The 17,378-nt window shown below is 38.1% G+C and overlaps 1 protein-coding gene across 1 annotated transcript in view; it reads right to left on the bottom strand.

Moving 5' to 3' along the window:
* Window positions 1-17,378, bottom strand: part of ATP2B2 (ATPase plasma membrane Ca2+ transporting 2) — a 428,819-nt gene that overhangs the window by 175,933 nt on the left and 235,508 nt on the right. Inside the window, exon 5 of the mRNA XM_026857617.1 lies at window positions 11,618-12,102. Coding sequence (XP_026713418.1) covers window positions 11,618-11,816 — 199 coding nt within the window. The 5' untranslated portion in view covers window positions 11,817-12,102. The remainder of the gene's footprint in view (window positions 1-11,617; window positions 12,103-17,378) is intronic.

The following is a 17,378-nucleotide window of genomic DNA, read 5'->3' as shown; positions in this document are numbered from 1 at the left end:
GGGGGGGGGGGGAAGCATCACTGATTTCACCTTAAGAGTATGTTGGTAATGCTAAAACAGTTATCGTTGTAAGAATTATATTTAAATCATTTCAAACTCTCCAGATCTCTTACCACATTTCAGGGTTGAAGGCAAAACAATCTTCTTCTTCAAAAGCATTTATTTAACATTCAACGCAAACATTAATACTGGCTTATTCTCAGCTTGTATAGTTATTTTGGACGAGTCATGCACATGCATGTTAACAAACTGGGTGTATTCTTTGTCCTCTGCTAAGATATCACTTTAAAACTGTCAGTAAGACAATTTGATCTTAATGATTTCTGCCAGCTGATATTTCATACTTAAGCAAACTACTTCAGCTATACTATACCATTAAACAAAAACAATCGGGAACAACTCATTGAAGGAAACAGAACTGATCTTCACACAGCCAATACACTTACTCAGCTAAAACTGTTTTAATTTCTCTGGTAATGAAACACATTATTCATATTATGATCCAGTGTGCATGACAGGTTTGGATGACGGTTCACTTCTGTAGTTTCAGGTTATGGTTTTTCCTTTGTGGGTTGGAGCCGATGAGCTTTCATGTTTATAAGCAGGCAAAGTAGAAGAAGGTGTAATACAATCACAAAGACTTCCTTGGGAACAAAACCAATGACATATTTATACCTTTTTCCTTAGCTATCTTGTAAGAACCTATAGCTTTGAACTATCATTGACGGACAAGGCTGGCACCAGAAATCAGCACATTTAACTTCCTAGGGCCAGCTACAGCACTCACGTAATAGCCTCACGTAGTACTGCATCGCTTCTGTTTGATGTGCCCACAATACTGGTAATCACCAATAATTTACTTTTATGGTTTCCTTCAGCATATTATTTCTTGAGCCTGAAAAGCAATTGTTCTGAAGGCTTAACTAAGCGCCCTGCTCTGCAGTTCGTTTCACATCTACTCAATGTACGTTAATGAACCAAGAGACAGGGTCAGCTCTGTCAGACTGCCCTTGCACCTGCTGAATGCAACTGCACAAACTCACTGACTTGAGAAAACAATAGAACAAAGCAAAAGCCCAAGGCCCAAAGACTTCACTATCATCACATGAGATGTGTACGAAGTCAGCAGGTGAGCGCACCTTAACACTTGAATAATTCTCCAAATTTACACCATACTTTTGTAGCAAACAGTGGTGGCTTTAAAGTTTTTTTAAAGTATTTCTTTAAGCAAAACCTAGACAATTTGCATAGTGAAAATAATAGGTTCTGATTTGGCCAGCCTGTTCACTGCTGGTTTACCCTTTTAATCAAGTATCACTCACAAACAGGAGTGATTTTCACCAAGACAGTCATCTTTATGGATTCCAGGCTTTCCATCAGCTAAAAGTCAACTGTGAGACTACAGTTCTAGAAAAGACACATATTTTGGCTGTAGTACCACAAGACTACAAATGTCAAGCTGGATAACCTCTGCTATCCATGCAACAGTCATAAGACCCTATCGGCAAAGTAGAATAACGATGTAATACTTCTACTTTGTTTGGTTTGGTTTTTTTTTTTTAATGAATGCCTATATACTTCAGGGTGTAATTCAAAAACAAAAAACCCACCAGTGGCTTAGACAGGAATCATCATTCCGTTAAAATTCAGGCCGTGTGCCAGTGAAAGGGCGAGGGCCAACACGCAACTGAAGTGAGGCACGCACAAGGAAACTCATGGTGTTCCAATTTGACACCCAACTTCCAAACTAAGGTAATGACTTGAAACTGCTAGGAAAATTGTGAAAAAAAGTGCAAGTAGATTTCTTGTGTTGTTTAAGCAAAGAATTAACTAAGGTGCCTAGAATAATGCTTCTGTTAAATGCTATGATTATAACTTAATAGTTGCACTATAATTTTAGAGCATTACCATACATTTATCTTCCTGCATTAATGCTGACATGATCCTGAACAAGCAGCATCCAGCCTATAGCATGTGAGGAGCTATGCCCTCATTTATGAAGTCAAAGTTAAATTCTACTGCAGTTAATAAGATACATATTGAATGCATTAAGAAAATTCTCCTCTCTTATTCTTTTGTAACTACTTCAAGGGCAAGATCTCCTTTTCAAGCACACCTGTAAAGAAGTGGGCTATTCCATATTTTCCCCTCATCTCCAATGCTAATCAGAAAAAAGAATCATGACAGCTTTTGAACTACTTATAAATTTGGACACTTTTCCTTTCCACTGCTCATTTTTTCAGTCTTTTTGTACCTTAGAAGACTATACCTAAACTGTCCTCATACTGAAAAAGACAGTTCCTCTGTGGGAAGTGGCAGGGAGGAGAGATTGACACAAAATGCAAAAGGAATAATCAAAGGAGTAGCACAGCCTGTAGAAGCTCTGGTTTTTGAGTCTTTTAACAGAACTGACTCAGCTCGCAATCCACACAGGAAAAGAGTATCTGCAGTCCCTAAAGAATTTCATTTGAAAACCAAGAGGAAACAAGGGCTAGTATATGCTATTGTTACAGAAATAGCAGCTACATACACCCAGCTATTTCTATTATACAACAAAAATACTCCATATTTAATACAATCTGTGGTTGCATTGCCAAGTTCTGGACTGGACAGGAGATTAAAATGCCTTTTTTTTTTACCAGCTCCAAGGCAAAGACAAGGAATGGTATTCCTAATGAGCATTCAGAAAGGATTTTTTTTTCTTTAAAGGCTAAAAAGAAAGTTACTATACCATGCTGTAAACTATGCCAGACTATGTCATCTAGTATCAGTGAAAGCAGGTTCTTTGTCATAGACGATCATCAGTTTTTCCAGATGTGTGGGGAAGCCTTCTTTGTCCTTACACCTTTCAGGATCTGCAACTGCAAGAATATTTTTCTAGAAAATTACTGGAAATAGGGTAGAAGTAATTTCTAGGAGGTACTTAGAAGGCAAGTCAGAAACTACAAATGCATCAAAGGAAATCAGCATTGAGGAAATGCAGTTATGTTTGTCTTGGAAGCACATTGAGTTGACTGCCAAAAATACATCTTTGGCTTTATTTTCTGCTCACCTCACCTTTATAAATAACAGGCATGGCAAACGCCATCAACCTTTGACTTCTTAGAAAACAGCTGGAAACGGTAAATTTGATCAGTCTACATTTGAAGGGTAAGTAACAACTGCAAAAGGGAACAGGAGGCAGGAAATCATTATTGCATCTGACACTGTTCTTACCTCAATTCTGCTCACATTATCTATGATCAAAAGAAAAATGACCAATCATTCAGGCTAATTCCACTTTCAAGGCTACTGAACTTAGACTTGCATAGCAAAACCCCATTTTATCCAAAACCTTTTTCTCTTTCAACAAATAACATAATCTTCTTTCACGAAAAAAATGTAAATGTAATACTAAACTTTTAAAAATTTCAAATTTTCAGTTATTGCAAGGAAAGGCATTGTCATCATCTGCCCAATCCACAGATTTAAAAAAGATTTTAAAAAAATAAAAAAGATTTTAAAAAGATTTTAAAAAGATAAAAAGATTTTAGTAGCAAAGTTTTCCAATTCCTATGCTCAGCTGGAAGCAGCATCACTGCTAGCAGTGAGACTTGGCAAAAAGTTTGGGAACACCTAATAGGAATGGAGGTAATTGCTTTGTCTTTAAATTTTAAAGCGGTATGGTAAAGGGAGCACTTTTTGCACCCCTGTAAGCATCAGCTGAGCAGTGCTCTTATGTCTCCTCTAGCAGGGCCAAACAGAAGGATAAAAACACTGCATGTAAACTGTTGGCTTTCATAGGACACTGACAAAATAAGGCAAAAAATCCCCTTCACTCTCTCTGACATACTGCAAAGACAAAGCTTAATTTCATCAAGGGCAAACTGGCTACATCGATTGGATTATTCATTTGGTATAATGGACTTTGCTTTCTTCCTGCAGCTTTCTCAAAACAAGAACAAAATGAAGATAAATCAGCTCTCACTCAAGGCTGACACACAATATATATATTTATGGATTTCTAAGCCCTGCAATACAATAGAAGCGAGGTATTCATTACACTTTTTTACCTCCGTAGTACTGTTACTCTTACATAGGCTCCACAGAAAATAGGCCTGCTCTGCAAAGGAAAGGCTGCAACACAGTTCAGCAGCAGCTCCACGCTTCTCTCCTCCCTTCAGGTCTGCCCTTACCATTGCCGATACACGTGCGTGAAAGCACACCCAACAGAATACATTTTTGATCCTCCAAGCAAAGGACTAATTGCCTTTTCCTGAGGGAGCACCACTAACGTAATCCTACTTTGCAATTTCAACAACTGACGTAACTGACGGAGTTTATAAAATCTAAAAATTACTTTCCCCATCATTACGTACACTGTTGCTATTATCATAAAGATCTGGCCTCTTTTTTTTTTTTTTCACACAATAATAAGCTAGTTATGCCAACAAACTCAAACCACTATTTCTAAGAACGGGATTACACATTTATCAGCTGCAGCACATAATGACAACACTTTCCATCACTTGTTATTTTGCAAAAAGGGAACGACATATTGTATGGCATCATTGTATTCAGATGAAGGAGAAACCTGCGGCACAACACATTACGACAAATGTTAACCTATGATAACCTCTTTAGAAAGAGGGAAAGAATTACTTAAAGTTGCTGGGCCAGACTTTCTTTTGACTTACATTGTAGTTGTAATTACTATGAGCAAACATTAGACCTGGACAAAACAGGTGCAAAATATCACCCCCACTTACACTGTTCATCTAAATCTGAGGTGCAACAGCAGAATGTGTGTCTGCAGCCAGTAAACACTGCCTGCATGTATTTAATGTACTGTATTAAAGGGACCGGGAATTCAGTTTGCATGAAAACAGCCTCCTTTCTAAAAGTGTTGCACTTGCTAAAGAAATATAATCACTGAATGCAAGATGACCTCCTGGGTAATCACATAAATAAATCAGCACTGGCCTCAGAAAATCTCTGATGCTACCTAATACAACAGGCAGAAGACATTCCCTTGTCTTCTTCCTTTCTTCACCTGACTTTAAAGCAATGCTGGTTACACATAGAGAAGCTTTTGCAAACCATTTAGGATTCTCAGGGGAGCAGGTGATCTAGCTTATATTTATTTTAAAAGCTTAATGGGGAAAATGCATCATGCTATATTTCTCTAGTTTTCTACAAGTAAATGAACAAAGCCAAAGTAAATCAGCAAGTGGCACAACATGCCAAAATCCAGAAACAAAATGAGCAATGAAATTGTACTTATCACTTAGAAAAATCTAAGCCATTCATTTGAGATGCTTATGTTTGGGTAACCTTTGGAAGAATGTTTGCTGTTCCATTACACAAACAATGGAAATATTAGATAAGGAAAATAACTGCAGTTGCCAAGAATGCTCCATGCACTCCTCTCAAATCATTAAGCATGTAGATATTATTTTATGGATATATAACACACTGCAGACAGCAGGAATATCAAATGTACAGAACCATTTCATCTAACCCCTGAGTCTGCAAGGGTCCCTACACCGTGGTGCAGAAATCCCCAAACCAATACCTCTGCACGGCACTGTGCTGATATACCCGTCGAAATACAGAAATGTAAGAGCCAACTTCAGCCTCGCTAAGGCCAAGTATTACAACTTTAAAAGGCACGTTCTATAGGACTTTGAGACAGTACTATATGCCAAAGCAAATCTCCTTGCCTCACATGAGTTATTAACACACAACCATCTTGACTAGGTTTTTTCCATCTGTTCCCAGTCTTGAAAGACCTACTATGACAATGGTGTTTAATGTGAACTTAGGTCAGATACAGTATTTCTGCACAAAACAGAGTTACAAAGAGCCAGGTAAATAATAATTCCTTCAGCACTTTTCTCAGGGGCAGGCAGGAGGAAGGTGCCGGCGGGGAGACCCCAGCGCACACCCTGTGTCCCTTCCTGCGCTTCCCACTGGTCCCAGGCTGCCCCATCTGACTTTCCCAGGCAGGCCCCCAAAGGTGAAGGCAGGACAAATCCATTTGTGGGACCTGTCAGGGGGTCAGCAACTTCAAAACGAAGGAGCATCCAGAACCTACCTGCATTCTTGGCTAAGCAGCCTCTGACTGAGACTGTCAGTAACGTTGCCAAGCACAGCCCCCGGGAGCAGGCAGAGGGCTTTCAGAGGGGCTCTGTGGGGACCTGAGCAGACCAGCAAAGGCAGCAGGTGTTAACTGAAGTGACTACAGAAAAACGTCGAGTTAGCAAAAGATCTTACCAGCTCAAAACCACGATTCACGCCACACATGTAACGAGGTGAAATACGGGTTTAAAGTTGGTGTGGCGTTTTTTTCCCATTCAAGGTAGGAAAAAAAATGTTGCAAAATGCAACCCTTAAAGGCCTTTGCCATGACTATACTGAAGGCTTATTTCATGGGGAAGGCTGTTTTCATTGTTTAAACCAATCCTTCCATGTGGAGTGAACATGTACAAATAAGGACTAGATGTGTACTTGGGGTTTGGCTTCTGGCCTGGGTGTGTTGGCAAATCGGCCAGAGCTACAAGTTATGTTTTGACACCACAAATAAGGATGACGAATTAGACAGCATGGCAATCTGGAGAGGGGATGAGTGGGTCTTCTTTTACAGTGCTTTTAAGATGCTCAGCCTCAAAACCAAATTTTTTTTAATCTATTTTAGGAGAGCTGGCAATATAGCTTTTAAAAAACTCCTAAGTATAGTAATAGTCATCCTAACCTTTAATTTAAAATAATTTAAGAAAAACTTGAACTTATACATAATATTTGATGGTTTGTGCATGATTAAGTGTATTCTTTTAACAACAGCTAAAATGATACTATTCTCAATTTCTTTACTTTCATAATCTATTTTTGACAGTGTGTTTTATATATTGCAATCCCTGGCAATCCATTATTTTATATTTCTATTTTAAACTTGTCTGAATCAAGTATCTTTCTCAATTTGTTTCTAAATTCTTCAAAAAATCTATAGTTAATTTAATATATTTAACAACATATCTGTAGCTAATTTAATAAGATAGTACTATTAACATTAGCTTCAAAACAGAATACTAAGTTATTAAAGGTGTATTTTTATAGAAGTAAGCTTGAGGAACCAAAACTAGCGAGTACTAAAAGCAACTGGTTAATTTTGTTGTATTCACTCTTTCTTCATCTTTTACCTCATAGTTAAAATTGTAAAAGGCTTCTGAGATTGTAATAATGAAAAATAAATACACCTACACAGCTGGATTAATTGATACAACAGTCTGTATCTCTTATACAACAAACAGGCATTTGAAAAGAGAGTGACTTACCTTGTATCTATTAACTAAGGGCAGTTACAATGATTAAAAAGTCAACTTCTAAATTAGAAAAATTATCATTTAACTGCTAATTGATACCTTCTCTTGCCATAAAACCTTTTCACAGTATCTCAAGAGAACCACAGCTTAAAAAAAAAAACTTGCATTTTTCATATTAAAAGTAAGTTCTTCCAGCTCACATAGTAACGTCACACCTGACATGTTTTCGCACTCCACCAGAGTGTTTCTAGAAACTTAGCATATCAGGTAACCACTAAACAGAAAAACTTCTCCTATAGTGCTGTAACATCATCACTAATGTGTAACATCTTTTGGAGCTGCTGTTTCAGGCCTGATTGCACAGATACCACCACGGGAAAAGTTTTTTCTTTACGTAAAAATGAAAGAAGCATCACTGTACACAGCTTCACTTTTTACGCACATTGGAAATTACTTCATCCAAGTATTTTAAGCAAGAAATAATGGAAGTTAATTCCTTAACATATTCTTATAAGAAATAAACACTTTTGTAACATGAAGGGAATATAGATTAAAAACTTACTGTAACTTGGTGCATACTACATAAAATTGTGGGTAAAACACAGTTAAGCTTTGGAAATAGTGGATTCCAGTCTCATTTGGTATTCATCCAACTAACTCATCACATTTTACCAGCTGTCCTTTATAAGGTATCACTAATGCTCGAGTGGGCCTTGGAGACTCAGATTGCATGGAAAATTGTACAACTGTCATCACAGGTCTGCCCAACGGGGGATTCGGTGTTTTCTGGCAAAATGACAGCTAGATCTTGCCTATTTTCTGTATTACTAGAATAATGAAAGTGAAACTAATCAGAATAAAAATATTTTTAAAGAAAATTCAAGAAGACACATGTTTGTATTTTTCATAAAAAAGTATTTCTATAGATTTTGGGGAGGTTCCTTTTATGAGGACTTAAATGGTAGCTTTTCATTATAATATAATCACTTTAATGCAGGAAATCCCTTAGGGATAACCACTAGCTGGGATCCACACTGCATCTATAGTTAGAAAAGCGATCAAAGAAAATTTAAAGAGACTGAAGCCTTGTAATCCATAATAATGTTATGAATTCATTCAGCATGCAAATATTATTCTACTCAACGTTCAGCAGACTTTTAAAGCTCCACACTGAATTAATACATGAATTCAGAAAACACTGGTAAGTGCATCTTTAGAACAGTGTAAATAACATCTGAGTTATGCATAAAAGGTCTTACCTTGCGAAGTTCAAGGCCTTGAAAACAGAGCTTCAAAAAGGCACTTACAATGAAAACGATTGATTCTACCAATCCATAGGTGGTACATCAAATATTAACATGGGAAATTAGTTACTAAGTAAACTCTGAGCTAATTGCTATTTCTTATTTTCTAAATATTGAGTAAGCCAGTAAATTCAGATTAGAGCACATTTTACCAAATTATAATGTGCCTGCTTCCAGGATACATTTTTTAACTCTGTTCCAGTAACTACTTAAGCCATACCCCAGAAAATGACAAAGATTTTATGAAAATAAATTTTGAAAGAGCTTACAAGCCTGGGAAGAACAAAATTCTACAGTCAAGTCATTTTTGCTGTTTCATTCATATTCAGGACTCTTGCTCAGCAGGAGTTTATTGGATTTATTGAAAGAAGTAGTGCCCTGCAGTAATGCTTGTTCTGTTATTCTTCATAAAACTGTAAAATGTGCAGCACTCCAAACTATAAAAAAATAGTGGAAGTTCAGTTAACTGTTCTTCACCAAAAAAAGAGGCTGGTTGGAAAAACAGTTTTCAGGCACAGTGGCAAATTATGGGATTTTGTAAAGATATTCCATGGGGAATCCACAGTTAGCTGCAAGTACCAAAAGATAAAACTCTACAGGAGCCTCCACTATGTATCAGTAATTGATTTGTAAATCATATCTACTTGATGTTAAAATTTCATTTCCATATAAGAAACCATTATGTTTCTTTCCTCCGAGAACTCCATCAAGAATCTCCTCCTCACTGTACTCCAACTTTCTTCACTGTGCTTGGATACAAAAAAAGCAATGGCTAGGGACTTACATCTAAACATATGCTTTTATTTGATGTAAGTTTTTCTACTGAATTCTTATGAATACCTTCTCTCCAATGAAAATTTCTGAGTTTGACATGACATATTTCAGAGAGATTCCCTCCTAAAATGATTTTTCCAAGCAAAAAAATTAAAAATAATATTAAAACTTAGTGTGAATGGGAATTCCTATCATGTGACCTAATTTAAAATTAAAACTCAGCAGAGTCTTCATGATTCCAAGGCTATGCTGATTGCCATCTGAAGCTGGAAATTTTTTTTCCCTAATGCACAAGTGATGAAGTGCACGTAAGGCTTAGAGGAAAGTTACCTTATCTGAAGTATCAGATATAGATTACTGCTGGAGTCAGCATGCCACACTAGTTGGATCCATACGCCCTGTTCCGATATGAGGAATTAAGTTTCCCTGATGTCACAAATTGAACAGATAATGCAATTAATATCTCCTTTGAAGTTCACATTGACCAGGTAACTGCTAGAATGAGCTGGCAAAACTTTACTGAAGTCACTGAAGTGATCTCGGCACGCCCAGACTGAGACTTCAGCTTTGACATTCTACAAACCACTGAGGGATATTTATGATGCTGCATCCCTAGTGGGATATTTATAAATCAGTATTTATTCTGTCATGTCAATATAGAGAACCTGCACTTTTGTCTGGAATCCCCCCGATGTGTCAGCAGTATGTCAGAATTGCTGCCTATTCTTTGAAGAGTTGATTCTCTCACATGCAATAGCTATTAGGCCACTCTCTGAAAAACTGATGGACGTCTGGAAATCCCAGACAGGTGGAGGGTCTCATTTTCCTACCTCAGCACTCCCACTGGGAGCAATCTCCAGGTAAGAAATGAGGGCCCGTCTGAAGGATGAGACATTTGGACAAGACTAGAAAATGGGAGAGATGTTATAAAATGTCCCATTTGCCACTAGTTACTCTAGAATACAAGACTGCACATGAATGCTGAACCACTACTGGAGTTGGCTGTTCATTTTAATATAGAATTAGCTTAATAATCCTTTGCTGAAAAGGTATTGTTCACAGCTTTATAGTTTATAATGCTTAAACAATACTGAGATTGTATACGACAAAGTGTATGACCACAAAGAATTTACCTGAAGACTCGGCACTGACAAGTGCTCCTTTGGGACTCTTCAACTAATGTAATTTAGAACATCATACTATGTGACTCTACAATTGACATGTTCACGATTACACCAATAATTCAAGACTTTCAAGCATTTAAACAGAGGAGGTAATTGAATGTTTAATTTAAGAAAGGAAGAATGGAATAAAGCCAAGACTTCTATCTTCTTGAAAAAGAAAATAACTTAAAATGAACATTTTGGCTACTTTACAAGACCAGATAAATATTATAAACTTAGAGACTGTATAATTTCCAAAAGTGTTAATACTCCTTGGAGATGAAAATGCAGTGATGAAAATAGAATTCTTAGAATTGAATAGAATTTTACTTGCACTGAAAGAGAAAGAATCGGTGAACAGGAAAATTGCGTGAGAAGAGGGAAACATCCCACCACGGCCAGTGTTTTATGGGGAGGTATTTGAGATGAGTGTTGAAAACTAGACTAATGACTGATGGGCCGGTAGAGAGCTCCAAAAACACTTGGAAGAATAGATATTGAAAAGTTATGATTGGTATTATTAAACATAAATAAATTTAATTATGCATACAAAAGAAGTTTAATAGAACCATTACAACCGTATATTGATAAGCAAATTATCTGTCATAATACAGTAATTCAGAATTAGAAACCACAAAATATATTACATATCAATCTACAAAGTAACATATTGTGAATCTCAAAAGGTCATTTCATATTCTCAAGATGTCTAAATACCTAAAAATTCTTCTGAAGCAATTAGTCTGCACCTTCTTACCCCCAAGAGCATATATGTTAAAGCCTCTTTATAATGCCATGAAACTGGTGCTGATGTTTTTGTCTGCCTTTTAAGGAAGAATTAATGCATTTAGCTGTTTGAATAAACAGCACTTCCTTTATTCTCATGCTAGCTTTAGCTAGAGCTAGATTGGTTTTATCTTCTTTCTCTGAAGACTCTTCTCTTGTTTTATTATTGCTGGGAATAATGGCAGTGCCATGAGAACTGTGTTCAGGTTTGAAACAAAACCTCTTGTTTCACTGTCTGGAGAGCATTTACACAACGTCCCCTGACTCAGCCGAAGTGAAACACGCTTACCTTCTGTTGGTGATGTCTTCAGATGTCTGCAGAGCCCCTCTGTTTCCCCATATGTCTCTTTAATTTTTACTACTGCTTCTGTTCCTCGAAGTTCCATGAGGGAGCGCAATTCTTGCAGTGTGCACCCAAACTCTCCTGCATGGTTGGCCTCATTTCTTTGGTTCTTGGAATAAAAATCGCTATTTGTCATGTCACCCATTGTTGTCAATTATATTGCTCCACTCGTTATAGTTGATACAATCTTAAAACCGTTTAAAAATTGAAGGAAAGGAATCTTGAATTCCAACCTAAGAAATTAAAAAGAATCCAGTGTGTGTCCAGCGAGCGACGTGGAGGATGCCTCTGGTGTGCAAGGTGTCCCTGACTGACTAGTGGTCCGCAGAATGGCTGCTTTCAAGGCTGCAGACCAGCTCCACTCCATTCACCATTTCCCATTATGCTGCACTCAAGCTGTAGAATCTACATGGTCATTTCTTCCTCTGGACCTTTGGGAACAAACAGAAAGGACTCATTACAAAAGAAAGTGAAAACGCTTTAGAAAGGTGATTTCAAATTTTTTCTCTCATTGCAGTGTGACTTGTCATTTAAGAAAAGCTACACAGAAACACTGTAGAGACGTCCTGTAAAATGCTGCAGGTAGTCAGAGCTAGCATCAACAAGGATAACACTAGCTCTCTCTTAGATAAAGCTCGCTACAGCTGAAGCACCAATAGCAGTGTTGCTTACTTTAATCAAGTCCCAAGAGCACCCGCTAAATGAGATGGCTCATGAATATTAATAAGTATGGTATTAGTCCAGCATGCTAGATGCACCTCCAGCATACGCTCTGGCTCATACAGCCACATCAATCTTTCATCTGGCAAGAACAAAGACTCTCTCGTAAAGGCTACAAGGTAACAAAAATTAGTTAAACACTACTAGTTTTTGTGAAGGTTAAAGCAAAACTGTTTTTTAGTGCAAGGACAGTAAAACTGGTGGAAAAACTGGAGCCACCATTACAAATTCAGAATTCATTTAAATACATTACATCTTGCAGCTTGGCCTTCTGTGAAAGTAGGCACACCCCAGAAAAGAGCTAAAACACGCGAGTGCCCTGGTTTGAAGAGCCAGAGCTAGGTCCTGCACGGGGCAGCTGTTGGGCTGGTGGCCTTCAGCACTGCCTGGGAGCCCCTCGGCTTCGCCTCCACAGCCAGAAACGCCTGAGCACGGAGCCCACACACAAACACAAATACACATGCACGTGGGGGGGGTGCTGGCTTTTTTTTTTTTTTTTTTTTTTTTTTTTTTTTTTATTACCATGTGCAGTGTTGAACAAGTCACATTTGAACCATCTGGGAGACAGTTGATTACTTGCTAAAACCAGCCTTTAAAACCTGTTTCCCCTTCCCATATTCTAATGAAGTTGGTTTAAATACTACTGAAACCAGCTATTATATTTGGCACAGAGAGTTTTAACAGAGATTAAAGGTTTCTTTTTTGCCTCAAGCGGGTTAGTGCGAGCACACGGTCTAATCTATACGTCTCAGAATAGTTTTCTCATAATAAAAAAGATCTTCAAAAGAGCACACCATCAGCCTAATGACTGACAAACCTGTCGCAGTCCAAGTGCGTTATTTTGAACTTTCTAGGCACAGTGGAAAGCAGTACACATGTAAAGGACATAAAGAGGATCCCGAACTGTTTCAAGTCCCGGTTTTATATCTGTGCAACAATTTCAATCTCCCACCCACGTACAGTTAACGTAACGCATAGTCTTGGTATCTCCACTGATCTAGCGGCATCACCACTGCTCTGTACACGAGGCAGCCCAGGCTGCTGTATGCATTCATTCCTCTTTACCTGCTGCCAACGTGACATTAAGTGCTTTGGAGCAAATATACCTTGCTCAATTAGACAAATTGAACCCTCAACAGCCCTCTCATTTACAGTTAAAAATCTCAACATTCCTTTGATTTCCGTGGAGAGAAGAAAAAAAAAAAGAAAAAAGGAGAGAAAAAAAAAAAAAAAAAAAAAAAAAAAAAAAAGGTACCAAAGTTTCGCTACAATATTACAGAACGCCATTAAAAGACCAGTCAGCTGCTAGATACATGCTGCTTCTACCCAACCTATTTACTGACATATATTCTAGTGCTAAGAACTTCTGCCAACGTTGATTTCACATATTGCTTTTCAAGTTCACAAGAGAAAAATTTCAGCACGAAATGGGGCTTACAGTGAGCAATAAAAAGAAACTGGGAGTAGTAATTAAAAACGGCCTTTATGTGCCAAGCAACAGCCAAGGGAGAGATACTCTACTTTCCATGCTTGTATGCTGGACAGTGTTCACAGTATCCGTTCATTTCTAGATAACTCCCTATGTATAGCATGCAAAAAAGACCTTACTCACTATTATCTGTTTTTAAACAGGATGGATCAGTATTCTGAATAGAAATAACATCAGCCTGTAGCATTATTTGGAAAAAAACGCAGGACACAAATGTCACAGTAAAACAGACTCCATCCCAAGAGGCACTGAATCACCACAACCTCCACTGATGGATGATATGCCTGCACTTTCCTAAAAATCGGCATTTCAGTCTCTTGGTTTCATCTGTGGTAAGTTGCTGCTGACAGTCACATCAGAAAGCAGAGTCAGATTTGATCACGAAAAAGAATACCCAGAAAAATGTTGTGAAAAAATGAGGCATCAATAATAATAATGAATACCTAAAATGACAGACTGCTATTTACTTCCAGTGGGCAAAAAAGAATCTAGACCTAAGATAAGTACACTTCAAGACCTTGAACACTGGGCATCTAAACAGCCATGATGTTAAAAAAAAACCAAACATATGAAAAGTAAGTCATTCACCTAACAAAGCATTTATAGGGCTTTGCTAGTCCAGTGAGCTTTTCAAACATTCCTCTAATAAAACAGAATTGTTCTTAAACTGCTCCGTAACACCACAGTGAAAAGACAATTATTAGTTTAACCGTCTACTAATTTCATTACTGATGCAAAGGGAACTAAACTCAGCATCAAAGTTGTTTTCTACGTGATTTTTCTGTGTCCACCACCCTCAACCAAAGCATCTTGTTCAACTCACTGTGCCATCTCTATACGTTAATATATCGGCTTCTGTTCTTAGAAATTCATTGTCATTTGTCAGTCAAAGCAAGACAGTGTTGTTGCTTTTTAGCATGTTTGAGTCATTTGCCTGCTTAATCTCACCTTCAATTAAATATTAATCAATAAACAACAAATATGAAGTTTACACTTCCTTCACAGTGCTTTAAAAACAAACGACTCTGAGTTTGTGCTCTCCATGATTCGCCTACTGTTACGACACCAGGGAAACACCATCTCACGTTTTTGAAAGGCAGATGGTAAAACACAGAAAGCACGAAGCATGACTAACATTATTCACTGATAATGCATCTCTCTAATCCCATGGAACAAGATATGCAGGCTTCATTCGATCCTCGAATCTCTTTTCTGAAAAGTCCCGGAGCTTTGCCAGGGTGCATACCAGATTAGCATGACTGACACACAGCCACCTCACCCTTCCCGAGCGGTTAATATTCCTTTAACAACAACTGAGAAATAGAAAACTTGAGACCGGCATATGGCAATATCTCCCCATCAGTGGGGTTATAGGCTTTGCATCTCCAAAACAGATCAAATTACCAGAAGTGGGTGAAATTTAAAGTCTCTTCTACAAGAAACCTAAGGATTGCACGAGGTTTGGGTGGGGTTTTTTGTTCGCTGTTTGGGGCAGTGGGGAGAAGGTTAGGGAAGGGATTATTTTACAAACACACTCAAAACATTGATATTGTCAACATGTGGATAACATAGAGGTGAACTACCAAGAAATCCTGATTTTTAAAAAAGCAGGAGATACCTGTACATTCTGGATTACAATGAACATTATTCAGGAAGAGTATCACTGAAAAACCCTCACTGGTTCGATTCAGATCTACCTTGATCTACCACACAGCTGTTCTTTTGTCCCAGAGGAGTTGCAGATCCAGACACTCTCCGAAGAGAAACAGGCACTTCTAAACTGAGACCTACCTCTTTCTAATATTGACGTCTAAATTAGGTGAACTGGATTTCAGACTCAGGGTTCCTACTTCCACTAGTTGTAGGGCAAGTCTACATAACTAGTTCACAAAAGATATCCAACAGCATTTGAATCCCACTGCTGTGGTCTAAACTACCTGGAGGATTAAATCTCCAGCAGTCAAAGGGAACAAGGCCAAGCAAACCACAAGTTTCAGCAACAAAAGGTGCACTGCACTGGGGATGGGAAATAGCCAGAGAGCTCAAGGACTTCTCCCTTTCTTTTCAGAAGAGCCCTGAACATCTTTAATTCAAAGTCCACGCAATTTCTTTCAATCTGAAGACCATCATCTACAGTCTGCTTCAATAGTTTTGATTTATAACCAAATGCCTCCCAGGCCACAAAGAGCCACCATCCCCAAATCCTGAGAGTGCAGCTTCTGACCCCACTCTAGCACATTCCTCAATTATGGATATTTGGTCTCACCATTCCACATGACAACAATATAGGGAAACCAGTCCTCCATAGGCATGTTCAGCAAGAGAAATAAAAAACTCCAGTAACTGAAAAACTAATTTCAAACACTATGTTAATTACATTGTTCTTCCAGACAAAAGCAGTAGCTTTCAATGAAGGTTATTTGTTTTTATTTATTCCTACCAATGCCTCTGAAACAAGCTTTAGAAACAAGAAATTTGGGTAAAAAAAATTCCTAAAGTACAGCTTGGAAGCAATAGGCAGTGAACAAAAAGACAGAGCAGCAACCCACTTAGGTTCACTTCAGATAGCAAAAGACTTCACATGCTAAAAAACCTGAGTAAAATACTATCCTTTTCTCATTAAAATTCAGATTAAATTTTCACCTTGGTCTGGGATTTTGTTTGTCAAGGATGTCATGGATTTTTGTTGTACAAGTGTACTACAAACTCAAGATTTTTCTTTCTTTTCAGGGTGGCTATGTCTTGAGGAACAGGCTTCCATTCCTGTAGTGCCCAAGTCAAATATTTTTCATCTCCTAGCTGCTTAAAGGAACTGCCTGCCAATTAAAACAGAAGCAATTTGGATGAGCTAACTGCAGGCCTGCTGGGGAAACTATTCTTTGATTTCCCTAATCAGAAAAGGTCTCATCCTGGAAGCTTGTATTTTCACAGTGCCTCAGAATAATTTCTAAGTTCGTATCATCACCACGTACTCTGACATCTGATTTTATCTGGACTTCTTTTGGCAGAAAAATTAGTAGCAAGGTAACAAACCAGATTTCACCAAATCAGAATCACAAGACTTACATTTCACAGTCCTGGAAGGTCTGGACAAATAATGGATTTATGATTACTCCAAAAATTCAGGTTATATTCATAATTTGACTGCTTTCGCTAAACTGTCATCTAAGATTATGCTAACTCTGATCTCAAAATTTGATGAGAAACTAGTAAGAAGGATGAAAACATAATCACTTCTTAATGGCTTGGCAGAGACACAGCCAAGGCAGAGAATCAGCAAAGCCCTGGTACTATTCACTCATCGAGGACCTGGGAAGGTGGCATACAGATCTGCTTCCCCCTCAATTAAACTAAGGGAATTAGCAGTTCCCACTGTATGTAGCATTACTGTCCTACTTGGATTATTATTTGGCTGTAGATATAATGGCAGCTGGTCCCTTGGGACCTATAAAGAATCCCCAAAGGGGGGGGCGAGGGGGGGGGGGGAAGCACTGGAAG

This window comes from Athene cunicularia, assembly GCF_003259725.1.
Source record: "Athene cunicularia isolate RWA chromosome 12 unlocalized genomic scaffold, athCun1 chr12_part1, whole genome shotgun sequence".
In the NCBI taxonomy this organism is placed as follows: Eukaryota; Metazoa; Chordata; class Aves; order Strigiformes; family Strigidae; genus Athene; species Athene cunicularia.
Note: the sequence above shows the minus strand (reverse complement) of the source record. Positions and strands in the feature narration are given on the sequence as shown.